Source organism: Emydura macquarii, unplaced genomic scaffold, assembly GCF_026122565.2.
Source record: "Emydura macquarii macquarii isolate MOO-44397 ecotype Brisbane River unplaced genomic scaffold, CSIRO-AGI_Emac_v2 contig_719, whole genome shotgun sequence".
NCBI lineage: Eukaryota > Metazoa > Chordata > Testudines > Chelidae > Emydura > Emydura macquarii.
Window position 1 is genome coordinate 17,896,926 of NW_027130856.1, and position 24,155 is coordinate 17,921,080.

At 41.4% G+C, this 24,155-nt stretch overlaps 1 protein-coding gene across 1 annotated transcript in view; it reads right to left on the reverse strand.

The window, feature by feature from the left end:
- Positions 1 to 293: 293 nt before the first annotated feature.
- Positions 294 to 24,155, reverse strand: part of LOC137149193 (sodium channel protein type 5 subunit alpha-like) — a 145,611-nt gene continuing 121,749 nt past the window's right edge. The window contains exons 27-29 of the mRNA XM_067542553.1: positions 15,775 to 15,875; positions 10,112 to 10,382; positions 294 to 1,465 (exon numbers count right to left, since the gene is read on the reverse strand). Coding sequence (XP_067398654.1) covers positions 294 to 1,465; positions 10,112 to 10,382; positions 15,775 to 15,875 — 1,544 coding nt within the window. The remainder of the gene's footprint in view (positions 1,466 to 10,111; positions 10,383 to 15,774; positions 15,876 to 24,155) is intronic.

A 24,155-nucleotide genomic window follows, 5' to 3' on the forward strand; every position in this document is an offset into this window, starting at 1 on the left:
ATTTATATACAAACCACTGTTATAACTGGTATGATCTTGTACAGGTTCCTTCTGTGAATAGATAAACATCAAGCAATGCTAAAAATAGTTGGTTGAAAACTCAACTCCAGTAGCTAATGATAAAATTGTCATTGTTTTGTTGTGCAACCCCTACTCATGTTGGGGAGAACTCACAAAACTAAACATTCATCATTGTAAGGGTTATACAATCATTAACGCTCAAGAAAGGCTACTATGATTATTGTTAAATTACTGTTTTATGTTCTGGAATCAAAAGGTTATTTCTATCTAAGTTAACTGGTTTTGCTTGAGCCTGTAATTATCACCTGCAAGTTATCAGTAGTAGCCCCAGTGACACTATCGTAAGAGGGAGGGAATGAAATGGAAGATGCAGTCTGTGATTTATCTAACTGGCTACCATCATTTTCATTCAGCATGAATGCAATGGGACCTTCCTTCTCAGGTACATCTTCTTCAAAGATGATATTGTCACAGTTTCTGTGTTGGTATGAAAAAGAGGCCTGTTTCATAGAATACTGAATCAAATGGGACCGGAAGGCCCTTTGGATAATAATGGCAGAAACCTCCTCTTGTCGTCTTCTAAGGGTAGTTGTGATTGGTTTATCAGAAAGTTCAGATGGAATGGCAATCATAAGCTTTTTCTCCATCATTAGTTTGTCCATCTCCTCAGATTCTCCTAACACCCGTTTGATAAAAGCAAGCAAAATATCCCAGTAGTAGATCCTATCTCCACTAAACATAGGAAGGTCCATTGCAATAAGCTGAAATTTGTTGGGTTTTGATACACGTAAGGGTTTTGCCAAAGCATCTGCAAAGTCTGAAAGTGCAGAATACTCAATAAACTGAGTTGCCCCAGGATCAAACTTCCCCCATATTTCATAAAACATATCAAAATCATCTTCACATAAAGGCTCTGTACTTTCCTCAGTAGCAACATTCAAATTCTCTAAAATAACAGCTATATACATGTTTATAACAAGAAGGTATGATGTAATGATATAACTTACAAAATATATAATTGCTACAGTGCTGTTTACACAGGTAATATTTTCTTTATTTTGTATATGTAAATTTGGAGCGCAAGAGCCAGATCTTGTCCCTAACAGAGGGTTAAGAAGGCCATCCCAGCCAGCTGATGTTGTGATCTGAAAGAGACAAAGCATGCTGCCACCAAAGGTTTGGAAGTTGAAAATGTTATCAATCCCACCATACCAATTAGCACAGGCAAAGTGAGCCATGCCCAAAATAGCATAAATATAAATGACCAGAAAAAGTAGGAGACCAATGTTAAACAAAGCAGGAAGGGACATCAGTAATGTAAAAAGGAGAGTTCTAATTCCTTGGGCTTGCCGTATTAGTCTCAGGATTCGGCCAATCCGAATCAAGCGAATGATTCTCAACAACGATGGAGAAATATAAGGCTCTAAGACACCAACTCCAACACCTTTAAAACGAAAGAAAAAGAAAACGTTAAACTATCAAATCAATACAATTTGAGATACATATATACATTTTATTATCTTTTATGAAATAGCCAGATGAGGTCAGAAAATGCTTAAGGCCAGTTTCTGTGTTACAAGGGAGAATGATAATGTCCTGTCAATGCCAGCAAAACTACTAGTGTCTTTGGCACTTAAAGGAAAAGTTACACTGTTAAAAAGGTTATTTTATGCTTGCAGGTTTTGAAACAAGCAAAGAAACAAAGATCCTGTGACACGCTGCACCCTTATGGTGTGACTGGGTATCATTCATGTTCACCCTTATAGTGTAATTGTGTATTGTTCAATGCAAAGTATGTCATGTAAGATGTTTTTGGAATGCTTATGGCATACTGAACATTTGTTGCAATGTCATGCGTATGGTTTTGAGGCTTCACTACATAATCTTCCCAAATATGTCTCATGACTTGAGGAAGATCTAGGCAAAACCCTACAAAAGCAGAGCGGTAGTTCACACCTCACTCAGGTATGAATAAAACAACCCAGATCTTCCAGGAACAATGGACTAGCCTAAGCATTGATAAGGGAATGCTCATGTGACTCAGGACATAGAGGAATCCATGCACAGACACTGTTCACCACCTGACCCTGAAAGGGGGCACCAAGGAATATGTTAAAAGGGGGACATTTTGGCTGCTCTCTCTCTTCCATTTCCATCTACAAACAACATCAAGCAACTGAAGGACTGCCCACAGGGGGATGGCCTGGCTGAAGGAGATCAGCCAGCCTGTGGTGAGCATTATCTGACTTTGTAAGGTTACTGAAAGTGTTAAGCTTAGTTTAAAATGTGATTTGCTTTTATTTCATCCTGAGCCAATCTGACTTATTTTCCTCTGACTTATACTCACTTAAAATCTTTCTGTACTTAATAAACTTATTTGTTTTATCTAAAGCAGTGCATTTGGTTTAAGGTGTGTCAAACTCCATTTAACATGACCAAGCTGGTGCATTTCAATTTCTTTAATAAAGAAATTATTCTTTAATAAAAAAATAATGAACATATAAGCTTGCAGAGTCCAATGGGCAGCACTGAACACTGAGATGGCAGTTCCTAGGATTGCACCTGGGACTGAGGATATTGGCTGGGGTTCTACCATTGTATAATCCAATGAGCAACTGGCTAGCGGCACTCACTTGCTGAGTTGGGGGGGTGCAACTTGCTGTGAATGAGCTGCGCAGGAGTGGGGGTTCACACAGCTAAGCAAAGTAAGATGTGCTCCAGGAGTGAGGGATTGGGGTAAAACAGCAATATACCAGTCCAGATTGCAGCGGGGAACATCACAGACCCTTTAAAAGTTACAAAATTAAAGTTCCTAAAGTAACATGCATCTGTGTTTTCATACAGCGTACACAATTATGCTATCTGAGTGCCTAAGACTTATGTGGCTTGCTGAAATATACTTCTGCGTTGGATGCAAGATATCTCACTGGATGTAGCCTTAGGTACTACAGCACCTTGTTGTAAATATTAGCAGTTCTCAGGCTGTTTGAAGGATTTGGTCATAGCATCCCAATTTGAATAGTTGTATTGAGCCAAAAAGAGCTGGATGATTGTCTATGGTGTTGTAACGTCACAGCTGAATAAGCCTTTCTAAACAGAATGTCTAACTCTTTGCATCCTTTTCTTTGGGGGTAACTTTCGCTCTACCTTGGCGGTGTCTTTCATGTATCACTGCCACTATCAGAGAGTTCAGAATGAGGTACTGATAGAAGTGTTTGAACCCCTAGCATGGCATCTGGTATTTATTTCCCTGGCACTTTACCAAAGATGTGATGGATATTAGGGTTTTCCATAGGGACTGGATGGGATGTGTAATCACCTCATTGATATGAAGGGTAACTTTCCATGCTGTTTATGAGCTTCAAGGATTCTCTTGCATAAGCTCAATTTGGATTCCAACAGAAGTAGCCAGTCTTTTCAGGAGTTTTTGGTAGACCTAAAATTTCTTCAGTACCAGGGAAGATGCTTCTGGTACCAGAGTCTCATCCAGTGATGAGGATGAGGTATTCAGAGAAGGCAAGAGAGAACCCTTCTTATGCTGATCTTGCACTGCTGATCAAGATGGTAGGTCTGAGGCAGGTTGCAGAAGGTCCTGCGCTTCAGGTTCCAGCAGCTGCTCAGTACAAAACATGACCAATCTCTTGGTACTGGGTGGAAACCTTATCTCCTCAGCAATCTATTTCTTTAGGGTAGCAGCAAAGTGGATCTTGATGTTGGAGGCATCCCGAGGCATCCAGTATGGCCAATGATGGGGCTAGTATGGAACCAAAGGCCAGTTATGCCTAGACCAGGCACTCTAGTCTGTAGATCTGCTTTTGTAAGAGGGTCACCTGTGAGAGCAAGAATAAATCCTGGAGGACACCCTGTATATTCTGAAATGGGAGACATAGCATATTTCAGACTCTGAGGCGTAGGAGTACTCTGAAGGCAGGGTGGTGTGGTATTGAGCCACATAATCAGGCACCAGGACTGTGATCTATATTGAGACTGCAGTACCAGTGATAGCCTCAGCGGCTTTCTAGCTATCAGTACTATGCAATGAGGTGAAGCAAAGTATGGGAAGTCCAGGTGTCAGTATTGAGGAAGCTGAGGAAGATGCTACCTGATCTGAGATTGTGGGTGCCATAACAGACCCCAGCATCAGTGCCAAAGTCTGCACTGCATGTGTCGGCCTTAATGAGTGGTGAAGACTGTTCGAAGAGGCACAACAGATCTTTTGCAGCTGTGTAGACCTCCGGTGGTGTTGGTACCAATAAGATCCATTGCCTCACAGTAATCTGGGGTGACTGATCCTCTGTTGCTACTGATGAAATAGCCAGTTTTAGCGGGACTGGGATGAGTACCAGAGTCAATGGCTTTGTTGTAGTAAAGGCACTATGTGGTGGTGCCAGTGAGCCACATAGTCGTAGAATATAGAAAGAATAGTTAATAGGTTTTGTGCTTTAAGATAGAATAGTAAAGTATATAGCTTGGGAAAAGGGCTGGAAGGACCTGATAAGGGCTGTCCAGGTGCTAGCACAGCACAAATAGAGGGCAAACATAAAAACAAAAGCTGACCAGAGCTGACTATGCCCGGCTAAGTAACACTTGAAAGTGCCTACAAGTCAGGATGACTCAGCAGAAATGCTCACTGATTGGTTAAGCTGACCGCAAAAGTGACACTGTTCACTGATTGGTTACATACTGATAGCAAAAGTGACACTGTTCACTGGTTGGTTAGATACTGATTAAGCTGATCAGTTTGGTGATCAGCCTGAGGGCATTTAAACCCCCAAACATCAGTGGTACTTTGGACTGCAGCCCGCTGGGATCTTCGGTAGCTGGACTGAGCCCTTCTATGAACCAACAGAATCCAAGGGATGGCTAACACTTATCAGAGTCGACTCGGCCCAAGGGGCTTAAGGAGAAAAGTGTTTTTGGTAATGTATAAAAGTACACTTGCTTTAAGATAACAAATGAACATCTGTCTGTTTATCTGTCTATGAAGAGTAACTAGGATTTTACAAACGTTCATCTTTCTGTAAGCACGAGGTAGTAAGTAATAATATTATAAGAGAGTACTATAAAAGTATTATAATAGTACTATAAGAGAGAGTTTGCAAGCGACCATCTGTCTGTAAACACAATTTTACAAACAACCATCTGTCTGTAAACACAGTTTACAAACGACCAGCTGTCTGTAAACATGAAGCAATAAGTAGTGAAATTGTACAAACGACCATCTGTCTGTATAAGGTAACAAGGAGTTTACAAACGACCATCTGTCTGTAAACATAGTTTACAAGCGACCATCTGTCTGTAAGCATAAGGAAATAAGTAATAGAATTGTGCACCATAAGAAATGAACATATGCATGGTAGAGTATTAGGCCTTTGTATCTTTTTCTGATTTTGTGTTTGTATTAGTTGTGTCTATGTACTTTGTTCTTTACTAATGAATAAATAAATGAGCAATATTTCTTTGGTTGAAACCTTGTTCGCATTCTTGTTCGGTCATCCCTGTCCCTCGATCGAGGCACCTCCTCTGCTGTCGGAACCCCGCAACCCTAGAGTAAAAGCCTTACCGGCCGTTTTGGGTCCACGATAGTGTGCTCTGCCTTTGGTACAAAATGGCTATCTTCTGTGGCAGAGGTGTCCCACATTAAGGACTCTGAGGAAGTCAAAATTCTCTTTGATCACTGTCCTCAGGCAAGGCCAGGGGAGCACTTCTAGAAGGAATAGTCAAGGAACTCCTTTATTCTGACCAAGCAAGCTCCAATGCTGGGTGAAAAGTAGCTTCCATGCAGACGTATCTAAGTTGCTCTTCTCTCTGTTGCTTTGTTATAATTTTGAAGCCTCAGGGAACTGGACATCTATCTCTGACATGAACCTCACCCAAGCACTTCAAACAGCAAGAGTGATGATCACTTACAGGCATTAGCTTATGATAACTGGAGCACGGAATGAAGCCAGGGAACCTTGGCATAGCTCCCCCGGTACAGGGCACAGCCCAGAGAGCCCACTTAAGTATGATGATAAATTACGAGAAAAGAAAAGAAAAGAAAAGAAAAGAAAAGAAAAGAAGGGGTCTCAAAGGACCAAAGCCGAGTACTAAATATGAACTATAACTAGCTAACTATAAACACAAATAAGTTCACAGAGAAACAAGGGCTGAAAACACAGTATGCTCTGACCACACATAGACAGTAAGAAGGAACTAAAAGGATGGATGGGGCAACATCTCCCTTTATGCCCTCTGCTTAGAGCATGAGGGACATCAGTGCGTAGGTATGACCACCCCACAAATGTGGCTAGGGAAAACTCTCTGGCACCAGTGCAGGAAATGTGTGCACACCTGCAGAGTGATGGACATATGCAATGTGTCAAAGATGAACCTCAGTGTAAAATTGCACAAAGAATTCTAGGAATAGTCTTATCTAAAATTATTTATGTTATAAGCACTCTAAAATAGTCATTAATTTAACTTTAAGAATGTATATAGCTGGGAAATGTTTTTGGTTACATCTAACCTCATGTTTCTACTAAAAAGTGAACCTTTGTTCACTATTTAAATGCTTAAAGTGCTATAAACTCCTTTTATTATGTACGTTTGCAAACATTTTGTGTTTAAAAGCAGGTATCTAATGGAATAATTTTCTGATGTCATTGTTATGTGAATAATGAGATATTTTATGAACCAATGTGGAAAATTTGGAAGTATAACTGGTCACTAGTGTGAGAAGCCATTTGAGTATGAAGATATTTTATTAAGTTGCCTGCCAATGCTGAAGCAGCTCCTTACTGAATTCAGAAAGACAAGTATTACCTCTCCAAGGACTGATAAGAAGAAAGGACAATAACTTATTTGATGACTATTCAAGTTTAAAAACTTAATTGCTTATGTTTAAAAAGACTATTTTGAAAGCTGAAAATTATTTCTATAGGGAATAGGGGTGGTTAGACTAAGTTGAAACAGAATTTTAAATCCTATAATGAACCCTGATAGAATTGAAGGAATATCTTGGAAAGTGGACTGAATAAAAGAAAGAGTTAAAACTTTAACTTTAAAAGTATTCTGAGAATTTCCCACTACAAAGTCAAAGGCCATTAGAACTCTGCTGCATTAATAGGTTGCATAGTCCTGAGCTGAAGAGGATGACAAGAGCAACTCAAGGAGGTTGTTGAGCCAATGAGAGGGTGACAGCAGCTAATATTTCAGTCTAGTCACACCTCTCAAAGAGGTGTGTTTTCCTCCTTCAGTGAGTTAACAGAAGGAGAATATTATAAATCTCTCTGGATTGAGCAAAAAAGCAGCAACATTTGGCTCCTATCTCTTAATTTCGATAGCAACACACGTCACAGCACCATTATCGAAACTCAGCAGCTCGTCTCACCTCTCTAAGAATACTTCAGTGGTAACCAGATAGTTAAGAAGAACAGAGGATAAAAGAAACCAAGATACAGCATAAAAAAGAAGCAACTTTCCAGTTCAGCACCAGTTCTGCAACATATATTGATGAGATGGAGTTTGCAAAAGCATTACCAAGGGGTTAGATTAAATTTTCCTCATAATGCTTTTAATAGGATATTGAAATGCTATTATAATTTAAGGTATTAAATGCTTGTCTTGTTACACCAGGTCATTTGGACAATGTATTTCTAGAGAGGACACATCAGTTAACCTTGATAAACAGAGAAATAATGGGATTTTATTCAATTTTAAGATTCTTAAAATTTATTTTTCCTTTCTCAAGACAGCTCCTTAAATAGCTTCTTTTAAATAACCGAATATAAATACTTTCTTTGGTTTAATGAGACTTATGACTTGTCTACACTTGAAATGCTTACAGAGGCACAGCTGCACCACTGCAGCTTCTCCGTTGTAGTGTTTCAGTATAGACATTACTTATGCCAACAAGAGGGGTCTCCCATTGGCATAGGTAATCCACCTCCCCAAGAGGTGGTAGCTAGGTCAACGGAAGAATTCTTTTCTCGACTTAGTGCTGTAAACATAGGGATGTAGGCTGACTTAACTATGTCACTCAGGGGGTGTACTGCAGAACCAACCCTTAGTTAAGAGTACTCGACTTTACCCATTCAAAAACTATGTTATCTGATAAACTAAACAGGATTCACCTACCTTTAAAGGAAATTCTTTTGTCCCTTTATAAATTGTTACTTACATATGATACATTGAGTCAATACTCACTACTGATATTGGGACTATATACTTTGGTTTTAGTTTATCTAGAGAAGAGCATCCTTACCTGGGGTAGCTCCACTCTTAAAAGTGTAATCTCTGTTAAACTCTCCATATAGAGGGATACAGAAGAGATTGTAACTGCAGGAACAATTGTTTGCAGCTTGTTTGTGTTTTGTTTTTTTCTTTTTTAATAATAAAATAATCATAGTTAATTATGATTACTTTACTTGTCTTTAATTGTGTTGTACTCTCAGGCACGAAAGAATCTCACATGACTAAAACACTGGGAGTTATGTCCAAGAATTGATCATGCGTGAGACAATTATTAAGACTGGGATTACCATTTCTTGTTTCTCTAGACTACAACATTTTTATAATTTTGGGGATAAAATGAATTGGTGCTCAACCACTTAAAACACTACCTTCTACCCCACAGAACTCATGTGCAGGAAGCCTGACCATATGGCTTGCACCTCATTTTCAATATTTTTTCTGAAACTCTGGCCAACAGCACCTTTAGTAGGCCCTCTTAGATGTTAATTGTGGGACATCCATTAACTCTTGGTGTTTGAGTGGAATTAGCAAGCAGTAAAAACAAAAATTAAAAAAGAGCAGATTACCCCTTTTATTGCCAATCCCCCACCATACATGACTATGCTTCTACCATTCACTGAATTTAAAATTAAATTAATGGAATATTAGGATTTAGAGTGGAGCAACTGGTATATTCAGCAACACAGTGGGGATATAAATGCCTGATGTCATGTAGCTATTCATCGGAGAACTAGACATTTTTCTGAAGTTTGTGGGACAGCTTAGGTGTGCTATGCAGAGACCAGAGAGGAAGTTGAGAGCAAGTTTTTCCTCTCTCAGTTCTGGTGAATGATCCATGATGCGATCTGTGACTGGGTAGAAAGCATGCACACACCAGAAAACTGAAGAGGAAAGCAGAGACAGGGAGGAAGTAGAAGCATCACAGATAAAAAGCAAAGAGAATAGGCCCAGTAGAAGGGAAAGATTGTAGTGCTTCACAAGAAGGTTTTGGGAGATTTAAAGAAGTGGATGGTCCACTGCTGTGAAAAAGAAAAGGGATGGTTTAAACAACTAGAAACATGGTGGGAATTCTCTTTGGAGGGGACAGGCAAGGAAGAAGAATTGAATATAAGTATATCCACCTCCATTTCTCTAATGATAATTCTCTATATTCACCCAGTAATACTATATTTTACTTCTGCCCAGTTTTATTTGAAAAGACCAATTACAATTATATTCTCAACATTCACAAATAATAGGCCAAATCCAGAAGGCTGCTTCATCAGTACCTGTCAGGATTTAGCTTATTTTAAAAAGAAATTAAATATCTGATTTTTCTTATACAATTCACCCAGTGGCCATCATTTACATCTTTACAAATATGTCTTTTGCCTAACTGGTTACTGTGATATTTCTTATACTTTATACTGGGAAAAATGCAGTAAAATTAATTTACTGGCTGAAATGGTAAATATTTTTAAGGGCAGCTGCTGTTTTAGTAAAATAACTATACAAAAGTGTTACTGTAATATAACAGACCAAAACTGCTGCTTGCTGTATTATTACTCAATAAAGACCAAATTTGTTCTTTTCCCAAAAAAGAGTTTATGGGTATATTGAAAACCACAGTCGTCAGTCTATCTGTGCTCTCTCGCAGGACACTAGTGAAAGTAACGTGGGGTTTTTTGTTGTTGGAATTATTTGGTTTTTTGTTTGTTTCTTTGGAATGAATTGCCTACACCTGGGTTAGAACAATGGAATCAGAATTTGTCTATGTGAGTTTTTACATACTAGTCAAACAAATCTCCATTTTAACCTTTTGTTCACTTGGTGTGGCGAAATAAACACCTGTGGCCTAACAGCAATTTTTACTTACTAACTAATGAAAGGATCAAAAGAGTTAAATCAAATATATTCCATCCACTGGTGAAAAAGTAATATCTTAGAGCCAGCATTTTCATGATGCACTCTCCAGTAAATATGGTAACAAAGATCTTGTTGATGATCTCAAAAATAGTTTTGCTTTTTTCATCTTCGTCCTCACTGTTTCCCATCATAATGATCGCATTAAGGCAGATGAGAGTCATAATGGTAATGTCAAATGCTTTGCTTGATACAATGTCAAAAAGAAATCCTTGGTATTTGTTCTGTGAACAAGAAAATAGTCATTAGTGCTAGTTCTGAAATTCAAGCAAATTAAGTCTCAAGCAAATTAAGTTATGAGATTCAAGCAAATTAAGTCTCTAACTCCACACTTTTTAGGTGGCACCATAGACATCCAAGGTTGAAAACTGTATCTAATATTTCCACATATCACACAATCATGGTTCTTTACTGGAAATTACACAGCAGAGAATTTCCAGAATCTATTATAATTTATATTTGTAAACACAGTTTTAATGAACACGTTTAGTGTAAATGGTTCTTATTAGTGCTAATAAAACAGCAAAAACGTGATTCACTAATTAATTTATGAATCCAAGCTCCAAGTTCAATTTGCTACTGCTTGTGGATATTATTTGTTATGCACAAGTACACAGACAACCATCCATTCATGAAAATGTTAATGAATCCTGAAATTTTCAAAAATTTGAACAAAGAGTTACTTGCCTGCACAATAACTGGAATTGTTTAAGATGTGTTGTCCATATACAAATTCCACTCTTGGTAGTGCGCATGTACCCCATGACCTCGAGACTGAAGTATTTTGGCTAGCAGTGCCTGTTGGGGCTGCACATGCACCCTGAGTGCCTTCATACTCCTGTTCCTTCTCCACAACCAAATGCAATTTACTATAAGACTCTGTAGTATTGCGAAAGGAATGTGGAATGCATGTACACACACACACACACCCCACATCTCTAAAAAATCCAGTTATTGTACAGGTAAGTAACTCTTCTTTCTTCTTGGAGTGCTTCTCCCTATATTACTACTGGGGGAATTCTGCGTCACTGCACACATGTCCCCTACAGATTTTCTTTTTTCCATAGAATAATACATTCTGCAGGCGAGGCACTGCAGTTACACTTTTCACCCACCGGGGGCTGCTGTGGCACCAGAATATAGGACAGTTGGCTCACGAGCTGGAGCAGCCAGCCATGGAGAGAGAGGCCTGGTCTACCCTGGCCGCGGATTTTGGCGGCAGTTGATGGGAGATACGCAAGCTATATACAGTAACTTGTGTATCTCCCGTCGATTTCCTAACGTCTACTTTCCATGGCATCTCCACTGTGCTGTGCCAATGGGAAAGGCCTTCCCATCGACGCAGCACTATGCTTCTTGCCAGGGTGGATTTATAGAGTCGACTTCCGGGTTCAATTGAGCAAGTCTTCACTGCCACTCAGTCAAACCCACAAAATTGATCCTGCATTGCCAGCGGAGCTGCTGGCAGTGTAGACATAGCCAGAGAGAGAGCAGAGGCTGCTTTTCTCACAGTAACATGCTTGCAGGGCCATAGACAGAGTGGGCACATAGGACTGCTGGAGGGTAACAATGACTGGGCTTCAGAAGGGCTAGTGGAGAACAGACTGGGGCAGGGGCATGGGAGCTAATAGGGTGACAGCATTGAGCCAGGAGCTGAATGGGAGTGGGGGTGCAGGGACACACGGATGGGGGAGTGCAGGAAAAGACGGGGATGGGGCAGATGTGTCTGACTAAATGGAAGAGTCTAGGACTCTGCATGGGGGGCTCCCCAACTTCTTAACAATCTCTCCCCCCCAAAAAACCCCTGTTCCATACTTCTCCCATTCACACCCAACAACCTTCCAGGTTCACACCCAGACTCCGTCCCAGTAATTACTTCCCTCTATCTCAGTTCCTCCATTACCCCGACTCCTTCAAGCCTTTTTACTGCTTCTGAGGGATGTGGGAAATATGTTTCTGTATTGTAGTTTAAATGAATTATTACTCAAAGTTCTGTATCAATATGCCTAGTAAGGAATCTATTTGTCAAAAAACATTTTCTGAATCTTTTTCGTTGTCTGTATTGTTACAGACATACTTGCTGACAGATGTTTTGAAATAAATTATGAAAATACTTGAAACTCGCATGATTATTTTGTGTTATTGTGATAAATAAAATAGGCTGAATTTTGCAGAATTTTAAACTATAGTGCACAGAATTTTAAAGATTTTTTGGCACAGAATTCCTCCAGAAGTACTATATGTGGCTCCCGAGTGACAACCTGAAGTAAGGTGGTGGTAGCTCAGAGTCTCATCGAAAGATAGATTGTAAAACAGCTCTGCCAAAAGAAATGTCTACTCTGGAAGCTTCCACTAATGCACAGTGTTTAGTAAATGTCTGTATGGAAGCCTATGTGGTTTCTTTGCAGAAGTCAATAATGTGGATGCTTCTCAAGAAAGCAGCAGAGACTGCTTGTGCCCTAGTGGAATGTGCTCTAATATTATATGGAGGATCTAATCTAGATAGTCGATAACCAAGTCTGATGCACCCTGAAACCCATTTAAATAATCTTTGGGTGAAAATAGGATGACTTTTTTTCCTCTTAACAAAGGACAAAAAAAGTCTTGAGGAAGCTCTGAAGAGTTTTATTTGCTGCAAGTAAAAGGCTGGGGCCTATGAACATTGAGGGTATGTAGATCCTCCATGATGAGAATGAGGCTTAGGAAAAAACGTAGGTAGATGGACAGTCTTATTTAAATGGAAGTTGGATATTACTTTTGGCAAGAACTTAGGGGGTGGTCTAAAAGACATCTTATCAGAGTAAAAAATATGTACTCTCATGGCAGATCCCTCCTGCACTATTTCCCCAGTCTTTGTAGCCGACATGATTGCTATTAGGAAAGAAATTTTAATGGATAAGTGTAGTTAAGAACACGATGCCATGGGCTCATGAGAGACCCATGAGGCTTGCCAGCATAACATTAAGGCCCCATGGCAGGTGAGGTGGCTCCAATATTGGTGGAAAACCCCTTATGAAATCCCTAAGGAATCTGGACATAGTGGGATGGGAACAGATTGTACATACCCCTATAGGTGGATAGTAACTGTTAGTAGCTTCAAGATGCACCTTCACAGAACTAATTAAAAGTCCAGAGACTCTAGAGAGAGTAGGTAGTCTAAAATTATAGGCATTTGTGTTTTAAAAGGCTGTAAGAGATACTGTTCATACCATTTCAAAAAATTTCTCCCCTTAGCCACATAAGTGTGTCTATAGAGTGTTTCCTAGTACTTGCTACAAAATGTTCTGTATGTCTGAGGAACATGGCCTCTTTAATTCTGACATCCATCCTCCGGACCCTTCACCTGCCCTGGGCAGCATGCCCCGCAGGGCAGAGACATGGGCTGGGGGCTGTTCTTGGGCCCCCTGGCACTCCACTCAGGGTAGGTGGAGAGTCCAGGGTGCCTCACATCAGCCTGGACTCCCTGGGTGGCTCTTACCACTGCCTGGCTATGGCGTCCAGCCTGGCTAGGGGGCAGGGCCTCAGGGGGAAGAGGAGGAGCAGGGGGCAGGGCCATGGGAGGAGGAGGCTTCTGCATGTGTCCAATTTTTGCATTTTGAAAAAGTGGTCACCCTACCACAGATTTATATAGTGGCATTATATATTTGCTGTCTTATTATCCAGCCCTTTTTTAATGGTCCCTAACATTCGGTTTGCTTTTTTGACTGCTGCTGCACATTGAGCAGGTGTTTTCAGAGAAGTCCTTTCCCTCCAAAGTCTTTTTAACAGAAATGACAAACACAGGCCTATTTTGAGACTATTGTATTTAATGTTATGAATGTCATCTGAATGTTTGTCAGCCTTGAAAGCAGGGCTGTTTTAAGACTTTCGTAGGCCCTAGGTACACTTGCCTTCGTAGGCCCCCATGACCGAAATTACTAATTTGATTTTAAGCTATTAATAAATAGTTTTTTAAATAAAAATAAAAAATTATATATACAAATTTTTTTCGTAGGCCCTGAAAGTTTCGTAGGCCCTAGGCATTGTGCCTATTGTGCCTAATGGATAAAGCATGAAAGCATGAAAACTTCAAAAGACCATTATATTGAGATGGGCCAGATGATATAAGCCCACAGAATATTCATAGCCCTTCGTATCAAAACATGTTATATGTATGTGTGTGTTACTGTCTTACTAGCAGGTGATTAATGCCAAGTCCCAAAGCTGGTGATGCAGATACCCAGCCTTTTGAGGTTTGACCTCCTGGGAAGATAGGCAGTGACTAGCTGTACTTATGTGCAGGAGGTTGAGAGACAAAGCAAGAGTTTTGGTATAAAAGGCTGAGTTTATCCTGATAGAGAAGTCTTCTTTTTGATTCAACAAATGGATGTGAGCCATTGCTCAAAGAGGGGATGCAACCCTGCTGACTGGTTGGAAGGACCTGAACCTGCCATTAGATTGATGGGTGACTTCTGGAAAATTGAGTGTACGTTAGACCTTTTTGTTGTTTTATATTTTTCTCTGTATGCTTTTGTCTTTAAATAAATGTACCCTGCTTTGGAAAAAGCTGTTTGGGTCCTGGTAAATTACTGTCATTGTCCTTCAAAGAGAAAGCAAAGAGCAGGGGCTGGGTGTTAGTCAGACCTTATTGGGATAATCACAGTGGATTGCAGGGGAGCTGTAGCTCCCTGGATAGGAGAAAGTGGAATGCAGGTCCCTGCCAAAAGAGAGGTGATGGCTAGAGGCCTGAGATGGCATTCCTTAAGCAGACCACAGAAGGGGGGATTAAAGGTGCAGTTACCCCAAAACTGTGACAGTCTTATTAGGACAGTTCCACCAGAATCACTGCAAGTCTGTGGCATAGACAATGGCATCCTGGAGCTAACAGAAGGTGAGATGACAGGGGCACATCTGGACATATATATATGAATATATATAGGAATATATATGGACAAGCAGTCAAAGGAGATTTGAAATTTAATACCAGGCATGAACTATTTGTTAATCATTATTCATGTCTTGCCTGTTTTAAAAGTTGCTGTAACTTAATCAGGGAGCACAAACAATACACGTGAACTAGAATATGTCCTAGCTGGAGCTAGAATTTCCATCTTGGGCAGACATACCTTCTGATTAAGTTAGAGCACTAAAAATAACAGCTTAGCTGCAGCAATGTAGGTGGCAGGATGGGTTAGCCACCACACGTTTGTACGTAGAGTTTCAGACAAGATTGCACTTGGGGTGGCTACACTGCTATTTTTATCATACTAGTTCAGTGAGAACTAGTGCAGGTGTCTACCCAAACTAGAAATTAAACCTACAGCTCCAGTGTAGACATACCTTTAGGTGACCAACATCATAGCGCGAACAGTAAATAGTCAACACAACAGTTCACAAACAACTGATATATTGCAAATATTTTCCCCAGGTATTTGGTGAATACTTACAAATAAAAAGTATGTTAGAAGAAATCACAATCAGTTTGCAACTGATTTACAAATAGAAATAGGACTGAATTAGTGAAGAATATTAATCACAATGCATAATTTGATCAGATCTAATTTTGAAAGTTTTTCCAGTTCACAGATTGATCTAAAATAGTTATATTTGTCTTAAACTGATTCAGGATGGACTCACCAATGGCCTTGGGATGGGTTTTTGGGGTTTCTTGGATCCAAGTTTCTTCAGGGCTTTATAATACTTTTTCTGTTCCTCTGTCAAAAAGATATGTTGTCCATCTAAGTATAGGAAATAATACCATTATTATTTTAACAGAAGACAGTTAACTGGGAAGAAAATTCCATTTTTGCAATAAAATGTATGCCTAATAATGTTATAAACAGTATCTAAGAGAGATTAGAGAAAAATGTTTTTCTTGTCTATTTTTTCAGATGGTTACATTGTGCTTTGGACAGCTTTTTGTCAGAATAGTCAGTCAGGCCTTGATCTTAAAACTCTTATTCATTTGATTAGCCCTTACTTACATGAGCAAGAGTTTGCAAGCTCGAGCCCTTAGTCAGTTTTCCTTGCTATTTGTGAGAGTCTTTTTTGGAAAAAATATGTAAGCAGAGTTTGAATGAGCTCTCCCCTGACATCTATTGATGAGCTCAGAGAAAAGACTTCAGGTGCAGACTGTTTGCATAAACATACCTACTCTGCCCTAGGTGCACATCAGATGGAGCTGCTTTGCCAAAATGATCATTTTTGGCTGGTTTGTGTTACAAGTCACTCTAGCATTCGAATGCAGCAGTAATGAAATTTTGTTATCCGTATTGTACGACTAAAGAGCAGCAGAACTGTGCATAGACTGCCCTGATTAAGGGGATCACCGTAACTTGAACCTCACTTGATAAGCAGGGGACAAATGCCAGTGGAGAAAGAAGAGGGTGGTGATAGGTGTTTTTATCAAGTGGTGTGTCCTGTGCCTAGAGAGAACTATATACCATTTGACCTTCCCTTCTTTAGTGTTTAATGACAGAACTGATTAGACTCATTTAAGAGATGATGTCATCTGCAAACTTGCTGAGTGACAGATGATGTGGAAAAAGCTGAAGTACTCAATGCTTTTTTTGCCTCTGTCTTCAAAGACAAGGTGAGCTCTCAGACTACTGCACTGGGCAGCACAGAATGGGGAGGAGGTGAGCAGCCCTCAGTGCTGAAAGAACAGGTTCAGGATTATTAAGAAAGGCTGGACATACACAAATCCATGGGGCTAGATGCAATGCATCCAATGGTGCTGAGGGAATTGGCTGATGTCATTGCAGAGCCATTGGCCATTATCTTTGAAAACTCGTGGCAATTGGGGGAGGTCCCAGATGACTGGAAAAAGGCAAATGTAGTGTCCATTTTCAAAAAAGGGATGAAGGAAGACCTGAGGAATTACAGACTGGTCACCCTCACCTCAGTCCCTGGAAAAATCATTGAGCAGGTTCTCAAGAAATCCATTTTGAGGCACTTGGAAGAGAGGAAGGTGATCAGGAACAGCCAGCATGGATTCACCAAGGGCAAGTCATGGCTGACCAACCTGATTGACTTCTATGATGAGATGACTGGCTCTGTGGATGTGGGGAAAGCAGTGGATGTGATATACCTTGACTTTAGCGAAGCTTTTGATACAGTCTCCCACAGTATTCTTATCAGCAAGTTAAAGAAGTATGGGTTGGATGAATGGACTATAAGTTGGATAGAAAGCTGGCTAAATCTTCAGGCTCAACAGGTAGTGATCATTGGCTTGATGTCTAGTTGGCAGCCAGTAACAAGCAGAGTGCCCCAGGGGTCGGTGCTGGGGCTGATTTTGTTCAACATCTTCATTAATGATCTGGAAAATGGGGTGGATTTCACCCTCAGCAAGTTTGCAGATGACACTAAGCTAGGGGGAGTGGTAGATACCCTGGAAGGTAGGGATAGGATACAGAGTGACCTAGACAAATTGGAGGGTTGGGCCAAAAAAAATCTGATGAGATTCAACAAGGACAAGTGCAGAGTCTTGCACTTAGGACAGAAGAATCCCATGCACAGCTACAGACTGAGGACTGACTGGCTAGGCAGCAGAAAAAGACCTGGGGGTTACAGTGGGCAAGAAGCTGGATATGAGTCAACAGTGTGCCCTTATTGCCAAGAAGGCTTAAGGCACATTGGACTGCTTTAATAAAAGCATTGCCAGCAGATCGAGAGCAGTGATTATTCCCCTTTATTCGACACTGGTGAGGCCACATTTGGAGTACTATGTCCAGTCTTGGGCCCCCCACTACAGAAGGGATGTGGACAAATTGGAGAGAGTCCAGCGGAGGGCAACAAAAATGATTACGGAGCTGGAGCACATGACTTATGAGGAGAGACTAAGGGAACTAGGCTTGTTTAGTCTGCAAAAGAGAAGAATGAGGGAGGATTTGATAGCAGCCTTTAACTACCTGAAAAGGTGTTCCAGGAAGGATGGAGCTAAGCTGTTCTCAGTGGTAGTAGATGACAGAACTAGGAGCAATGGTCTCAAGTTGCAGTGGGGGAGGGCTAAGGTGGATATTAGGAAAACTTTTTCACTAGGAGGGTGGTGAAGCACAGGAATGGGTTACCTAGGGAGGCGGTGGAATCTCCATCCTTAGATGTTTTTAAGGTGTGGCTTGATAAAGCCCTGGCTGGGATGATTTACTTGGGGTTGGTCCTTCTTTGAGTAGCAGGGTTGGACTGGATGACCCTCTGGGGTCCCTTCCAACCCTAGTCTTCTATGATTCTATGAAAAGTCCTTGTTTGTGGTTGGTGATTCCTAGAGCTGTTGTCATTGCTAAGCAAGTTTAGGGGCAATGTCTTAGACCTTGTGTGGGAACAGTGAAAGGCAACACAGAAACTGGACTGACAGTGAGACTGCCCACTACCTGCTGAAATCACTGAGAGCTGGGGTAAGAGTTGGAACCTTGGAACATGACATTACAGCAGTGGCTGGTGGCAATGGCACAGAGTGGCGACAGAGAGACAGCAGCAGCTGTGAGCCAGTTGCAGAGGCAACAGCAGCAAAGGGATTGCTCAATGTGCCCTCCTCCTGGGGTGAGAGATGAACCCCTCTGTGAATGAAGCTCGGCTCTCTGGATCTTCACTAACCAAGGATTGCCAATTGTGAGAGAGAAATGGTGCCATGAAGAGAAAGGAGAGTGGTGTATTAAGGGACATTAGTTTGTTGGACTTTCACACCACAAGGTGAGAAACTGTGGCAAAGGACACTGCCCAACACAATGTAGGTGGATGTTTGCCTATGGTCACATGCTTTTGAATTGTGGCTGTGGTGTTTTCCGAAATTAATGGTTTACTCAAGATATGCTTGCAAGGGATATTGTCCCAGGTATCCCAGACAAAATGTAACCCTTCTGACAGGGGGAGAAATGGGATAGCTCCTCTGGTCCCCCTTCCCTCTCTCTCCCTGCAATGTCCAGCCTGGGAAGTGGGGGAAAGGGGTGAAGAGCCCCAGGAGCTGCAGGACAATCAGAAGTGAGGTGGAGGGGCAAGAACTGATGTGGGGGCAGAACTGATGGAGGATCTGGAGGGAAAATTAATTGTTTGGCAAGGGATGGGCAGACATGGGGGTGAGAGCTCCTGCAATGGGGAAAAAGCCACTTTTGCAGGAGCACTGGCAACACTAATTGTCATTCAGACCCACCTGTGCAGGGGAGTGGGAGTTCAAAGGTCAAACCACAATAACAATATCTATCTCATAATTTTTGGGGGGGTCTCATTCATGATTTTTTAACTTTTGGGGTTGGCAATACTGCAGGTGGGGATCCCATTTGGGCCTGGCACCTTGTTGCGTCTAGTCTGAGTGATGGCATGCCAAACTTCCTCAGAATATGGGGGGTCGGCAAGAGGTTCACGGTTCAACAGAGTCTTGAAATGCTCCTTCTAATGTTGCTTGAGGGCTACATTGTCCTTAAGAAGGGTAGAGCTGGCCTAAGATGGCAAAGGGGTTGTGCCATTTGAACTTAGCTTGTAGATGGCTTTTGTTGCTTGAAAAAGGCTTCTCATGTCATGTTGACCAGCGAAACTCTGGATCTCCATTGCCTTTGCTTGCCACCATTGATTCTTGATGTCACGCAGCCTCCTTTGAACTACAGCTTTAAGCTGATGATAAGTCTCTCATTTTTGCTGGTGAGAGAGTTCATTTTGCCAAGTGTAAAATGCGCTTCTCTTCCGATGAATAAGTGCTAGGATTTCCTCAGTGTTCTCATCAAATCAATCTTGATGGTGGTAAGTGGAATATCCAATCGATTCAGCACATGCCTTGTGAATAATGGTCTTGAACTCCTTCCGATATGTTTGGATGTCATTGATGTTGTCAGGTAGGTTAGAGAGCCTCTCAATGAGGTGTTACTGAAGAGTCTCCTGACTAGCATAATTTTGAAGGGCCTTGATTTTAAATCTCTTCCACATTTCTTTTGGTTGTTTACGGTGTTGTGGCATAAGCTGCATGTTCATGATTGATCTGACTATACAATGGTCTGCCTAGCAGTCATCCATACCTCTCAAGGTCATGTAACATGCACATCAGTATGATCATGGACTCTAGTCAAGAAGATGCAGTGTTTGGAATGTGGATGTTTCCAAGTAGTCTTATATTTGTCCCTGTGTCTAAAGATGGTATTTGTGATAAGCAAATCATCTTCCACACATTTACTGAGGGGAAAAATCCCATTAGAGTTAACTTTCCCCACCCCTTCTTTCTCAGTGTTCTGGATGATGCCCAACACTTCCATTGATGTCACCCATTAGGATAAGCTTGTCTTCCTTGGCTGTGGCAGTGAGAACTGCATCAAGAGCATAGTAGAACTGCTCCTGGTTGTCTTCATCATCGTCAAGAGTGGGAGCATATGCACTGATGATCATGGCATAGTGGTTGTTACTAAGCTTAAGATGCAGAGTCATGAGAGGTTCATTAATACCCATAGGTAGTTCTAAAGACTGGCTAGCAATCTTGTTCTTGATAGCAAAACCAATCCCATGAATACGTCTCTCTTCAGATGGCTTTCTTTTCCAAAAGAAGGTATAGCCACCTCCAATTTCTTTCAATTGGCCTTCATCAGCCTGACTGGTCTCATTTAGGGCAGCAATATCAGTCATATCTGCCTATTATGGCAGTTCTTCTCTCAGGTCAGTCACTGTTTGGGGAATCCATAAGACTGCGAACATTCCAAGTGGTGAACTTTACTTTGCTTCATATGTTCTGACCATAGGTAAAGTGATCCTGCTGTACATGGTCATCCAGCCAGAGGGAAGGGGATGAGAAACCCTATGTTTAGGACACCTTTTCTAGCTCCTTCCCCTTTAAGGGTGAACAGAGGGGATTCTGAAAAGGACTGGTCAGTTGCAGCCACAGCTGATGAATTGTGTTTCTGAATCTCACAAGTCCAACCACAAAATGACCAACACACGCTTTCCACCAGCATGCAGATTTGTAACTAGGGACTCACAGAGATCACTGCTCCTGTCCCCACCATTACTCATCCATTGCTGCAGGTCTTTGTTAATGGGAGATGTTTACATCTTTGACAGAGGCCTATGCGTGAAATCTTTTAATGTGGGAGAGCCAGTACGCAGGTGGTAACCTCATGAAACTTGACAGGAAGGAGCCCTGGGCCCAGTGGCAGGGAAGTCTGAGACAACCAGAAGTCTCGGTCCTACTGCAGCCCTCATCTGCCTTCCCAGCTGCAGAGAACTGACAAGACCTCAGATACACCTGTTCTGCTGTTGGGGTCTTGAGAAGTTTGAATCGCGCTTCATCTGGAACCTCACCTCAGAACTGTTTACAAAGAGTGACCCTACCAGGACTGCAAGACTCCAAACAACATAGTTCTCAGGGTCATTGGGAAACACAAGCTTCTCCACCACAAGGTAATGATCCAATTAGAGAGTCTTCAAAGCTGGTGGAATAGCACTCATGCAAAAACTTCAACTTCTTGTTAGAATTTGGGTTAATGAAGAAATTCCACCTAATCTAAAGAATGCCAATATTGTGACCATTTTAAAGAAAAGGGACAAGTCAATGTGTGGGAATTACCGAGGTATTGCCCTCCTCTCCATTGCTGGGAAGATCCTCACTTGCATCCTTTTGAACTGTCTCTTCCCAAAGACATCCTTCTGGAATCATCATGTTGTTTCAAACTGTCTTGGGGCACCACCCACATGCTTTTTGTTGCATGACAGATCCAAGAGAAGTATAGAGAACAACACCAGCCATGGTTTATGACATTTATTGACCTAACTAAGGCCTTTGATTCCCCCAATCATGAAGTGTTATGAAAGATGCTGTCTAGGTTTGGCTGTCCATTGAAGTTCATTCGTGTTCTCAGGCTACTTCATGATGGAATGACCACCACTGTCCTCTGTAATGGGTGGGAGACGGATCTATTCACAATCCGTACTGGTATTAGCAGGGTTGTGTTACTGCCTCCAACCGTTTTCTCCCTCTACCTTGCCTTAATCTTCATTCTTACTCATGACCACCTTTCTTCTGTAATTGGGATTGAGTATCACCTAGATGGCAAGATCTTCAATCTGCAGTGTCTTCATTATAAAAGTAAGGTCACCAGGATGGTTATTACTAACCTTTAGTATGTTGATGATTGTGCTGTCCTTGTGAACACCAAAGCTAACATACAGGCCATCCTAGATCTTTTCTCAGGCCTATCTAGCATAGCCTAGGACTCTCCCTCAATATTGGGAAGACTAGGGTGATCCACCAGCCTGCTCGAGCACAAGTTGCCCCCTTTATCCCACAAATTGTCATTGGCAGTGAACACCTGGAAACGTTGAACATTTCCCTTACCTTGGTAGCACCTCTCCCAGACAGCCAATCTTGATGTGGAGATTGAACATAAGATCTGTTATGCCAGTATATCCTTTGGAAAGTTGCTCCATCGTTTCTTTATTGACTGAGATCTGTGGATGGAAACTAAGATCCTCGTCTACAATGCAATAGTCATTCACTTCTTCTTTATGGGTGCGAGACTTGCGTGACATATTAAAGCCATTTTAAGCATCTGGAGTGATATTAACAGCTCTGCTCCGGAAGATTCTCCATATCAGATGGGAAGACCGTAGCACCAATGACAACGTTCTCTCTGCAGCTAACATCACTGGTATTGAGGCAAAGATTATGAAACATCAACTTCACTGGGCTGGTCGTTGTGTGTGGATAGCTGATACTTGTCTTCCAAAGCAAGTCCTCTTTTCTCAATGTAGTCATGGTAAGAGGATCCGCGGAGGACAGAGCAAACACTACAAGGACACCCTGAAAGTATATCTTAAGAAGGGAGGCATTGACCCTATGAAATGGGAAGAGCAGGCTGGCAATAGACTGCAATGGCATCACATCAACAATCAAGCGTTAGCCCCTTTTTGAAGAGAATCACCTTGCTCAAGAGGCTGAGAAATGGCAGAGGAGGAAGGGAAGTGTACACCATACCAGACAGCAATTGTGGTCTCTCCAAGCAACCACCTGTCACATATGTGGAAAAACCTGTAGAGCACAAATAGGACTCCTCAGCCATCTAAATCTCATAAATGATTTTCCCCCGGCAGACATCATCCTCATATCGAAGGACAGACAATGACAACTGCAGTTGGGAAAAGGATGGGGGGCCAGGTACAGGGGAAACTGGTGACTAAAGGACAAAGCAGCTCTGAGTGCAAGCGCTGGGGTGTGTCTGTAACCCATTGGACCTTTATCTTTGTCCATCCCTCGAGATCACCATTATCCCCTCCCCCACTCCCTACACATCCCCTCTCCTACCAAATTACTTCAGGCCAAAGAATCTCTCTGCTGCTGCTGCCTACACATATCACAGGGAGCAGCTTAACATGCTGCTCTCTCTCACTGGGTGCACAGCTCAGCCTGCAGAAGCAACAAAGTGTGCCACCTTTTATTTTTATATATATATATATATATGTAATGTTTACTTTTATCCTATTTTTCCCCTGTTATATTTCTCCTTTTGATCATTTGTTGGTATGAACTCTTAGGATGGTACCCAGTTAAAACGCAAAAGGGATGAAGGAATGTAGGAAAGTTTTATTTCTCGTAACACAACATGCTAGGCAAACACAAAAGAAGGCATGAACTTCGACCTAAAAAATGTACATTCTGATAGAAATATCCACCACAGAGAACTGGAGTTAGTCAAGAATGAATAATGAAGTAATATTTATATTATGCTGTTCTGATAGCCCTATGATTCTTACTGCATTATCTGCTGCAGTAATTGTGTAATTGAAAAAATAAAGTAAAAGTAAAAAATAATGGTTCAGAGGAAGTTTTAAACAAGATATTCCACTGAGTACTATTATCTATTAAGTGCCTTCCATGGGCTGTTGGCACAAGGCAAAGAAGAAGATCCAAGCATCTAAATACCAATAAAATCTGGCCCTATCTGCATCTTTAGGTGCCTAAATATCTTTAAAAATGTGGCCCACCAACCCTGCTCTGAAGACAATCTAAATATTTTTAAGTATGGCTATACTAATTCTCTCTCTCAACCATA